The sequence below is a fragment of the Sarcophilus harrisii genome, chromosome 5 (assembly GCF_902635505.1).
Source record: "Sarcophilus harrisii chromosome 5, mSarHar1.11, whole genome shotgun sequence".
Lineage (NCBI taxonomy): Eukaryota > Metazoa > Chordata > Mammalia > Dasyuromorphia > Dasyuridae > Sarcophilus > Sarcophilus harrisii.
Window position 1 is genome coordinate 188,847,398 of NC_045430.1, and position 12,324 is coordinate 188,859,721.

At 37.8% G+C, this 12,324-nt stretch overlaps 1 protein-coding gene across 3 annotated transcripts in view; it reads left to right on the forward strand.

Moving 5' to 3' along the window:
* TBXAS1 (thromboxane A synthase 1) overlaps positions 1-12,324 on the forward strand; it is a 217,721-nt gene that overhangs the window by 118,979 nt on the left and 86,418 nt on the right. For all 3 annotated transcript variants that reach the window (XM_012551074.3, XM_012551075.3, XM_012551076.3), the window contains one exon: positions 3,696-4,001. In XM_012551074.3, coding sequence (XP_012406528.1) covers positions 3,696-4,001 — 306 coding nt within the window. The remainder of the gene's footprint in view (positions 1-3,695; positions 4,002-12,324) is intronic.

Consider the following 12,324-nt stretch of genomic DNA (forward strand, 5'->3'; position numbering starts at 1 on the left):
GAAAATAGTCCCTTTTCACTTCTACTGATTAGATGAAACTGGGCAAAAAGGGTAGATCATAGATTTAGAAATAAAAAAGATCCCGGAGATCCTCTAGATATCATTTTACAGATGAGGAAACTGAAATCCACCACTCAAAATCACTGAGGAAGTGACAAAGTCAGTATTCAAATGCAATTCTTTTAACTTCAGAGGTTCATTGGGTTGAAATCTTTAGTCATTTAAATTGGCAACCAATTAGGAAGCCCTATCCCAGAGCTTCTTAAACTCTTTCTGCTCATGATCCCCTTTTGCCTCCTAGATATAAAGGTGTATAAAATAGATGCGCAAATCAAACATTTACTGATAATAAATCATAATTTCGCAACCCCACATTCAATTACCAGATCCCATAAACTGTGGTCCCAAACCACAGTTTAAGAAGCTGAGATCTATCCCACCCTCCTTCGGGGTCATTTCATGACCCCAGTTAGGTCATGAGTTATTTTGTTTTCTCCAATGAAGAATGAAGATAAAGAATGACCCTCACAGCATGGTTCACAAAGCAGCCACAGTGACCCAGGGGCCATTTGTCTGTGTATGTGGAGGCACAAGTACCCTGGCTTCCCATCTGATAGATCAAATGAAAGGCTGAGACCCTCGGCTGAAGCAGGATAGAGTTTAGCTGGACATGAGGGGGGAAAGTATTTATTTCAGAAAAAAAAATCAAACACCAGAATGAATGAACAAGAGAGGCTGTGGGCTTGGAGATCGTCCCTTCTCTGTCCTGTATGGTTTCACATCCAGCTCAATTATTCTAGCATGCTCTCTTTCCTTGTACACAGAGGACAATGTTTAATATTACAGATGCTAATGCATCCAGGGCAGGTACCAGCCCTCACAAGATGTAAAGATCTAGAGAATGCAGGAGAAGAAGTAGAAGAGAAAGACACAGACGAGGATGGAAAGAGGGACAAAGTGACGGAGATACTGGATGTCCCCCAGGCATCCCTAACACTCACTTGGACTGCAGGTGGACAAGGAGTGGAGAAGGGAGAACCCGGGAAGATAAGTCAGAAAACCTCTAGGAAAATTAAAATAAAGTCTGAGTGAGAAAGAGAGGCAGGGGGAGGACAGAGTGAAAACAGACCTCAAGAAGGGGGTACACATACAGAGGGAGAGATAAGAACTGGAGAAAAGTCAGTGAGAACTAGGGCTGTGAATAAAAACACCCCATCTTCATTATTTCCCAGATAAGCCCCTCTGTTTTATGTCAGAATCTGGACAAGCACTTTGAGTCCCATCATGGGTAGCTGCCTCCATCTATAACTTTGCCATGGTCCTGCCTGACTCTGTGACCTCATTTAGGGTTTTCTTGACAAAGATGCTGGAGTGGTGAACCCTTTCCTTCTCTAGCTTATTTTACAGAAGAGGGAACTGAGACAAACAGGGTCACCTGGCTAAGTGTCTGAGGCTGTATTTGAACTCAGTAAGATGAATCTTCCTGACTCCAGTCCTGGTATCCACTGTGTCCGTGTACCTGCTTCTGTAACTACTCATCTCCTTACCACAAAAGTGCTGATATGTTTAATAGCCAGCTCTTTGGGAGAGAAGATATTTTTAGCATATAATTTTAAGTTTAATCAGCATGATTAACATCTTCACTATCATTTTCTTTTAATTTTTTAAAACATTTTTATTTAAAGTTTTGAGTTCAAAATTCCCTGCTTTATTATATTCCTTCTTCCCTCCTTGAGATATTGTACATAAGAAAATGAAAGAAGGTGGAAAATAGTACACTATCATTTTATAAAGTCTAAACAATCAAATCAATCCCTGATTTATGGTATTTGCAAATTTCCAAAGTATACATACTCACACTGAAAATTTAACAACTCCCTAATTTGAGCTGACTCTAGCATCCCCCTTCCCTTAATACCCATCACACTCCCAAGTTAGATTCCCTGACCTTTCTGCTTAATTTGTTGTTTTAATATTTTATAAATAGCATTGATATTAAGTTTTCTCTGAAACAGTGCACATGGTTATCATCACATGCTATCCACGTGTACACACACTTCTTGCATCCAACTTTCCAACAAGAGAGGATAGATTTCTGCCCCTACATGAACCAGGTCCAAAGCTAAGTCCCCTTCTCACTCCCATCTTGGAAGATCTTAGAGCAATATGTCTAATTGTTTCCCAAATCTTGCCCCCAAAGTCCTAGCCTTAGCACTGTAGTTACAAAAGAGCTCAAAGCAGAAAAATGTTGGCCACAGAGGTTTGTGCTTAGCCCAGGGGCCTAGGGGTAGGAAAAGCAGATTTTCTCCTAACAACAGAATACCATAGGGAAGGGGGGAGGGTAGAGAAATGTGAGAAGGAGGAGAGGGGAGGATAAGAATCAGCAGTGATTCCTGGCATCTGGGAGTCTTGAGATAGAATAAACAGAAAGAAGGGGATCAGGAGAAAAGGAGATGGGGGCAAGAGAGCACCAGGGAAACAGGGTCCAGCCTTGCAAGCAAAGGAAAGGTAGAAAAAGATTATTCCCAGAGGGAAGGACCCATGAAAGTCTCTAGAAAATCACTAAAAAAAAAAAAAAAAAAAAAAAAAAAGGACAGAACAGTACAGTAGAGGATGACTTTTTCTTAGCAGGCTTAAGTGACTTGCTCCCGACCCCACAGCTAGTAAGTGTCTGAGGCCATACTTGGACCCAAGAGTTCTGACTCTAGGGTGGATGCTCTATCCACTGGACTACCTAGCTCTTCCTCCTAGTATTTGTTGAACAGCCAAAGCTAGCACAGCCTCTTGCTTGGTTTCTTTCAGGAGGATATCTGGGAATAATCTCTACCTGAGTTGGATTGAACTGGACTTTACCATATAAGTAGCCATGATACTTTCTTCAACAAGCTACTTGGCCCTTCATTCCTATTCATTTTTATAAATTATTATAATAACTTATAATAATAAATTACATAAATGGGGCAGAAATCTATCCTCTCCTGTTGGAAAGTTGGATGCAAGATGTGTGTGTACACATGGATAGCATGTGATGATATCCATGGGCACTGTTTCAGAGAAAACTCATTATCAATGCTATTTATAAATTAAATGACAAATATTCCTAAGTGAGGTTAACTCATCAACTGGCACTTCCTCACATTTAAGTATAAATGACTGATAAAGAGGAGACAAGAAGGAAGCTTGAGGCACTGGGTATCTAAAGTATATCTATAGGTGAGAAGGGGGCACCCGGGAAGGATGCTTAGGAGAGGGAATGGGAGGCAGCAGAAAATAAATTCTTTCCCATCCTTGTCTGGGGCCAGCCCTATTAACCTTCCAATGGTGGCTGACTTGAGGAATCTGGGAATAGAGGGAGTGGAGGTTACCTGTGGCAGGATGTAGGGACAGTTTAGAAGGTACAACTGCTGGAATCTTGGGTCTTTGGTTATGAGATATCCTTAAAGCATTTTTTTTTTCTCTTTTGTTTCTATCCCTAAGAATCCTAATGATAATATGCTGAGTTTCCCTTCACTTTAGGCTCAGAAACTGTCTTCTGCATGGATCCTTTTCTGATCCTTCCCTTTCTAGTGTCCTTCCTCTAAAAGTACTCCATCTATTTGTATTTATTAATTTCACATTTATACTGTATGTATTTTGATATTTGTCTCAATATTTGTTGATTGATTGAAAGTGTATCCTTTCCCTTTTGTTCCTAGAGACGAAGGGATTTCCTCCAGATACTCCTGGATGCCAGGAGCTCTCCTTCCTCTGTCGGTACAGAGCTCTTTGACAATGTCAGACAGAATGCTCAGGATGGAGAACTTCCTACCCACCAAACAACGTCCAATGTGCAACAAAAGGCTTTGACCACAGATGAAATAATGGGGCAAGCCTTCATCTTTCTAATTGCTGGATACGAAACCATCACCAACACTCTTTCCTTTGTCACCTACCTGTTGGCCACCAACTCTGAGTGCCAGGAGAAGCTCCTGAGAGAGGTGGATCAGTTCAGTGAGAGAAACGTGAGTGCGGATCTGCTCTGACCCTGTTGCTGGACAGGTGATGTCCATTCGGGTTTCGGTGGGAGGGAGATGGTCGGCGCGGTGACATTTTCATTTTGATTAAGTACGCTGCTAGCAATGACATGTGAATTATTATCTGGTAAGCACTTGGTATATTCTTTATAAATATTTAATAATAATAATCCTCAACCTTAAGGGCTAAAGGTAGGATCAGACATGAATAGGATCCAGGTAAAGAAGCACTGGGGTTGTGATTCTGCCACTAATTTTTGGTATGCCTTTGCGTTCTTATTCGTCATTTTTCTGTCCTGTCCAACCCTTCATGATCCTTTTTGGAGTTTTCTTGGCAAAGTACAGGAGTGGTTTGCCATTTCCTTTTCCAGATCATTTAACAGAATAAGGAAAGGTTTGTAATTGATAATCCCAAAGATCCTTAAACTGCTCTAACATTCTGTCATCTATGATTGAGAATCTTAGCACTGAAAAGATCCTCAGATATCCTTTAGAGTTCAGAGTTTCTTAAAGTTTTTTCCACTCACAACACTTTTTCACCAAAGAAATTTTTATGCAACTCTGGTATATAGCTATATAAAATAAGTATACAAATAAAACATGTACTGATAATAAATCACAATTTTGTGGCCCTCCCATATTCAGGTACATGACCCTATATGAGCTCACAATCCCCAGTTTAAGAAGCTTAATTTAATCCATCCTCCCACCCTTCTGTAACCGAAGAATAGAGAATTTCAGAGCTATATGAAGTCTTAGATATCCTCTAGTCCAGGGGCTCTTAACCTTTTTCATGTCATGGATTCTTAATATTAATTTTTTTAAATTCATAATTGAAGAAAAAGCTAAATTTTAGTGAGAGATTAGTGAAAATATTTATTTTTTTTTCCTATACAAGTTCTTATACTCCCTGAAATAGAACCGTGGACCTTAGGTTAAGAACTCCTGATCTAATCAATTTAATCCTGAATTCAAATCCAGCATCAAACTTTCACTAACTATATAATCATGGGCAAGCCACTTAACCATTGTCTGCCTCGGTTTCCTCATCTATAAAATGGGAATAATAATAACACCTACCTCCTGAGGCTTAAGATCAGGGTTATCATTAGGCCCAATGAAATGATATTTGTCAAGTATTTAGCACAGTGGCTGATAGACATAATAAATAGCACATTTTAATGGTATATTAATAAACATTTGTTTCCTTTCCTTCCTAAAACACTTCACAGATGAGGAAATCAAGTTAAATGATTTGTCCCAAAGCTGACAGATAATCAGCTAGCCTCTGCTCGAACACTTCTACTGGCAAACATGCAAGGCAGTTCATTCCCTTTGGCAAGAGCTTTAATTTTTAGGAAAAATTTCCTTATTCTCCAGTATTTGAAGATCAGTGCAGCCCATAGCCTGTCTACTACTTAAATGATATTCAGAAATTTCTGTGTTTCCAACAATTCCATAGGTTGAATGAAATCCAGCCTCTGGGTTTCTTCTAACATTCATTCATTCTAGCTCCATGTAGACTTGCTCTCTTTGGCTCCAGAGAGAAAAATGGGAACAATGAACAGATGAAAAGAGGCTTGATTTCAGGAAAATCTTCTGACACTTAGAGCTAAAGATAAGTGAAGTGGGATGCCTGGGGAGGGAGTGGATTCCCCTCCACTGGAAGTCTTCAAGCAGAGACTGAATAACCCACTCCTTGGGTATGTTTTAATGAGGATTCCTTTTCAACGATGGGTTGGATGGCTGAATTTCTTCCAAACTCTAAAATCCTGTGAATCTGCCTCCTGCAACTACACTGAATAAGGCAAATCTTTCCCCAATCACTTTCCATTTAGTATGATTCTCATCACATTATGCAACTCCATTTTCTTTTACTATTTTCATATGATGTGGTTTACAGACTCTCACCCGCCTTTGGCCAAACTCCATATCATCACCATTTCTCTTAGGATGCAATGACTAATACTGAGTATTTCAGATGAGTTCTAACTCCTGCAGAGCATAATGGCATCTGGCACTTCCTTTGATCTGGACGTGACACTACAATTGACAGTCTAAGTGTCTGTTTTTTGACCTGACGCATCTCAATCTTTTCTCATACTAAGGTGGAAGCTAATTGAAATCCTCAGAGCTTTTATCACAATAAGTGCTGTCTTATACACGGGCAATTTATCTTTTAAAACTTTTATTATTTAAAGCAGGAGTTAGTATTTGTCCTTGTTAAATCGAACCACCCTACACTAAAATCCACTCTGTTCCCTAAACATCACATGGGGACAACCCTGAGTCCTCAAAGGCTATATTAATGAGGTGCAACTTATTGTTGTGGAAACCAACCTGGAAAAGCTTCAAATATAAGGCCTGGCGATGGAACCTGAACTGTTGTCTAAATTTGGAAAGGTTCATTACCAGAAAGTTGGCCAACAAATGGTGACCTTTTTTTTTGGCCACAATAATGCAAAGAATTACCTACCAATATTCTTAAAGGAACTGAGAAAATGCCTATGCCAATGAACTGTCACAAATCTCTGAAAGCATAAGGTTCTTAATCTAGAGTTCCATAAACTTGTTCGCAATATTTTGGTAACTGAGCTTCATTATAATTAGTGCTCCTTACACTCCTAAGCATTTTACTTGATGCCTTTAAAAACATTATTCTGAGAAAAGGTACATAATCCAAAGGATTCCCATGACACAGAAAGAACAAGGAAAAAAAAAACTTGTTTTAATGTATTGAAGTAACTCATCTTTCTTGATTTCAGCCCAGTGTTCCAATACGTTGATAGCCCTTTTAATCTTGATTTTGTCAGCTCTCATATTAGCCAGCTCTTTCAGATTTATGCCATCTGTAATTCTGATAGGCATTCCTACTATGTCTTCTTCTAAGTCACTGATAAAAACATTGAACGAGACAAGGCTGAAAAGATACTGGAGACTCTGCTAAAGACTAACATAGAGATATTAATGAATACTAAACCTGACAATCAACAAAAATATATTAGGTACTTAATATGGGTCAATCACTGTGCTAAGAGGTGGGGATACAAAGAAAGTAAAAACAGCCTTTGTGACACTCACATTATGAAGGGGGAAATAACACAAAAAACCAAAATCAAGTACTTGTAAGATATATACAGGGTAAGTAGATGATAATCTCATAAGGAAAGCATTAGTCCTTATGGTGGTAAGAGTAAGCCAAGAAAGCCCCCTAGAGAAGGTTTAGATTTGAGCTGAATATTTTAAGGAAAAAGGAACTCAAAAGTGGACATGAGAAGTGGAAGCATTCCAGGCAAGGGAGTCAGCAGAAAAAACACGGTCAGGAGATACTCTGACCAAGTCCAAAGAAGACCAATCCAAATTGAACCATCTTATTCACAAAAACAACCTCTTTCTCCTTTTCGGATGCTACAGTAAAATCACTCCAAAAAGCCCTACTTAAATGCTGCTTTGTGGGGTCAAAACAGCCCAAATTCTTGAAGGCTATTCCAGAGGTATACAAACTCTGTCCAGTTCTATCATTCCAGAAAGACTCCAACTATGGCCCAGCAATAATCTGAGTCTGCTTTCTAAGGAGCAGTTTGACTAAATATGAAAAGGTTCATCACCAATAGGCTGACCACTTATTGATGAATATTTTGGCCACAGCAACCTGTGAAATAAAGAAAAATATAAAATAGTCCTCAGTCCTGAGAGGTCTTTTCTCCTGCAGTCATGGTAGCAAAGTGACAGAAAAGGGGATTGAAGGCCTGAGAATTGCAGTTTTTAATGATCTGTGTACTTTACCTTAGTTGTTAGGACTTTAAATGTAAGATATTTGAGTGGAACTTCTACTTTATAGGAATAGAACCACATCAATCTTGACATTAACCCTAAAAAATTAAACCAAAAGAAAGCAAAAAACTGCAATTAAATGAAAGGGTGACTCATGGATTCCTTTTGGAGAGACAAATAATGTTGTTGGCAGAGTTGGTTTTAGAGTACTCTCAAAAGGAATTAAGAAACACTATTTCATGGGATATTTGATCATCTCATTGCAGTGCTTTGGTTAAGTATTCAAAACAATACTATTAGCAATACAACTGCAGTTTATGTAGCAACACTTGTTGCAGAGGTTGATGAGATAGATTTTATGAAGAAATTGAGAAGATGCTTCAAATTAAATTGATATATATTTTGATATTTGGTGACTTCAATACAAAGGTAGTAGATGAGGATGGTGAATCAGAAATGAACTGGGAAGAGCAAAGGAAAACCAGTAGATGATACCATCCATATCTATTGGTATCAGGAGTAAGTGAGGAAGATCACCACTAGCCCATTTGAATGGATGAGAGACATGGATAGGAGTTCCAAAGGAAAGTACTGTGGTCTTCATCTTTGAAGGAACTTCACATTGATGAGGTCACAGATCTATCAAGATAAAAATATTTGCCCCAATCTACCAGCATAATAACTGCAAAAATAAGAAATGAGTTAGTATCAGCATGATCTATACTCCATGAATTCATGTTCATGTTCAATGATTACATTTGTTTCCCTAAATATTCAAAAACCATTTGTTTGCTTTGAAATTTTCCTTTGGATCAACATCACATCTATAATTTCCAGAAACTATCTTTTCTTATTTGGGAAAATTGGGACATTATTATTTTTCTGTTCCAATAGTCTAGTGCCTCTCTCCTTCTCACTGAGTTTTCAGATTGCCCATCATTATTATCCTCCAAATCATGCCTGCAAGTTCTTTCAGTATCCTAGAATGTAATTTGTCATGGCTTAAAATGTGAACTCATTTAAAATGAATTAAAATTCTCCATCTCCTTACCAGTCTCTACTCTTTTGACTCTATCCACTACACTACCTAGCTGCCCTATCCTTTTGTATTCTTATTTATGTACCATTCCTTCCATCTTCTGCACATATGCTTTTTTTTTTAATTTTGGAGGCAATTAGGGTTGAGTGACTTGCCCCGGGTTCACATAGCTAGTAAGTGTCTAAGGCTAAGTTTGAATTCAGGTCCTCCTGACTCTAAGACCCTGGTATCCTTTTTTTTTATTATAGCTTTTTATTTACAAGATATATGCATGGGTAATTTTTCAGCATTGACAATTGCCAAATCTTTTGTTCCAATTTTTCCCCTCCTTCCCCCTACCTCCTCCCCCAGATGGCAGGTTGACCAATACATGTTAAATATGTTAAAGTATAAATTAAATATAATATATGTATACATGTCCAAACATTTATTTTGCTGTACAAAAAGAATCAGACTTTGAAATAGTGTACAATTAGCCTGTGAAGGAAATCAAAAATGCAGGCGGACAAAAATAGAGGGATTGGGAATTCTATGTAGTGGTTCATAATCATCTCCCAGAGTTCTTTCCCTGGGTGTAGCTGGTTCAGTTCATTATTGCTCTATTGGAACTGATTTGGTTCATCTCATTGCTGAAGAGGGCCATGTCCATCAGAATCCTCATATCCTTTTTAAAGGATGGGTCAAAGAGCTACTACCTGTATCATCATACTGATTTCCCTGCATGACTCTTTCTTTCCTTCCTCACTGTGATTTGCTTATTTCTTTAGCACCATCAATCTCTTTGAAGTCATGATTTCCATTTCTAGTTCTAGCCATCAAATACGTTTTTTTCTTAACATTTGAAAATCAACATCTACTATACAACAACATCTAACATTGAACATTCCTTTTCCTTGTTCCAATGAACTTCAAAATAGTCATTTTTCTTGAAATTCCTGTCACCTCTATATCACCAACTAATTCTTTCTTTTTGGTCAGCATTAATCCTCAGAATAATGCTTCTTTTTGTTCCTTCCTCTACTATGAGGCACGAAAATGTCAGCAAGGGAAATAAAGAATTTATTTTAATAAATTTAATAAAATTCTGTTTCCCATCCACATCAATATGGTTGAAGTCCCTGTCACTTCCATATCTACAACTGTGAAAGTAACTGTGTTATTGGTACCAACATATCATTGATAATCTAGCCAGGTGGTATATAGTATGCTCCCAGAACAATTAAATCTCATATTTCCATTTCTCTCTCATTTTTTTGTCACTCAAATGCATTCCACATCAGGTTCATGGGTTTCCATAAAAGGAGATATCTTCTTTACAATTGTGTTTATTCTCCTTATTTCTTCTGAAAAATAGTTTCCTTCCAAGTGTCATAATCTAGCCATGAGTCTCATCACTCCAAGTTTTATTACATCTAGGAGACTGTGTTTATATTCTTGTGTTTAAACTGCAAGTTTATTTTGTTACCCACACTTGGTCATTGGTATATTTTCTTATGTACTACCTGGTAGAATCCCTAATTTCTCTCAAACACAGCTTCTATTACCCTCTTACACACCAGGACTTTGCTTATTTGCCTTTTTGTCACTGCCTTCTTCTCTTCTGAAATTACTTTCTTTATGTATTCATATCTCTCCTGATAGATTTTAATCTCCTTGAAGGCAGGGAATATTTCTTTTTGTCTTACTAAGCATCTTGCTCCTGGAACTGAGACTCTTATGTGATAGGAACTAAATCAATATTCATCTGATTGAACTGAATAAGCATTTGAGGTTGTGCCTAATTTACTTTCTTTATATTTTAGCTCAGAATCAATGGACAATATGCTATTTCTTTCTATTTGGTGGATCAACCCACATTTATTAATTACTTCCTGTGCAAGGCATTGTGCCAGGTGACAAAATTCCTGCCCTCAAGGAGCTTACATTCTTATCAGTGGAACAGCATGTTTGCAATTATATAAAAATAAATACAAGGTGAAAGGGGAGATTGGAGGCAGCGGGAAGCACTAGAATCTGGAGCATCACAAGGAAAAAAACTTCATTCAGGAGATAGCAATTCAACTGAGTTTTGAAGCAAACCAAGGATTCTAGAAGATAGAGGACAGGAGGGAATGCATAAGTCAGAACAGGCATCCGGGACAGCTTTTGCCTTTGAAGTCTTAGATATGGGGGATGGAATATCTCACAACCCTACCTCCTCCTCCCCATTCCAATCTCAGCTTTGGATATTGTCTTCTCCCATTAGATTGTAAGCTTCCTAGAGGCAGAAACTATCTTTCTTCCATACTAGGTACTTAATAAATGTTTTTTGAATTAAATTGAATGTTAGAAACAGCAAAAAAGTCAGTTTTACTGAACCAAAGAGTGGATAAGGGAAAATGATGCTCACTTAAGTTGGAGCGGGTCGTGAAGGACTTTAAGAAGAGAAGTTTGTATTTGACTTAAAGGTAATAAGAAATTATGGAAACTATTGAGTAAGGGAGTGACGAGATCTGATTTATATGCTAGGAAGATTATTTTGGCAACTGCTACGGCATAATTAAAAAAAGGAAGAGATTAGAAGCAGGAAAAGCTATTAAGGAGTCCTATAAAAATTCAGGTGAGAGGTGATGTGAGCTAGCTTGAGTGGAAAAAGGGGATGTATGTTAGATGTGTTGTTGAGTTACAGGTTTATTATTGGAATGAATGTGCAGGATAAGGGAGACTGAGGAATCCAGCTTTCAAATTGTATTGGGGCTTTCCCTCTCTCTCCCTTCAAAAGTTAACTTAAAACAACTGTAATCAAGTCATTCGCTTATTCATTCACTCATTCATTCAGTTAGCAAATATTTACCGAAAATCTAAAATGTCCAAGACACAGAACTAGCACTATAATCTCCATGTAGAAAACAAACTTCCTGGTAGTTTTTTTTCTGCATTTTCTCTAAGCATGTGCAAACACAGCAACTTGAGAGAGAAACAAATAACATCTTAAAAGAAATAATTAGGTATTGGAACTAGTTTTGCTACTCTGGTTATAAAATAGGAAAATGTGTTTCATCATTCATAAAATCCTTGAAATGTTGGCATTTCAGACTGTTAGCTAAATTTGGATTGTAGAGATAAAAGAAGAAAAATGCCAACTCCTTCCATCCATATAAGCTGACCTCCCTCATTACTCTGTTACTTTATTCTGAAATTATTGACTTTTGATCTGGCTAAACTCTACTCATTTCTTTTCGCTGGGTCTCAATGTGCCCAGTCAAAATTTATGGTCCATTTTCCTTCAGCTTAATTGTTATTATAAATCTGCCCTACAGAGCCTAGTTGTAAATTAATCACAAACTCATTTGGACTGATACACAGTCTGTCCTTTAGAATAATTTGACCACAAGGTATGCATTTTGAGCAAAGCTACATTTTAAAAACTTTTAAAACTACTCTTGGCAGCAGCTACAGCATGGTAGAAAGAACACCAGATTTGTGGTCACGAGGCTTGGATTCTAGTACTGAGTCTCC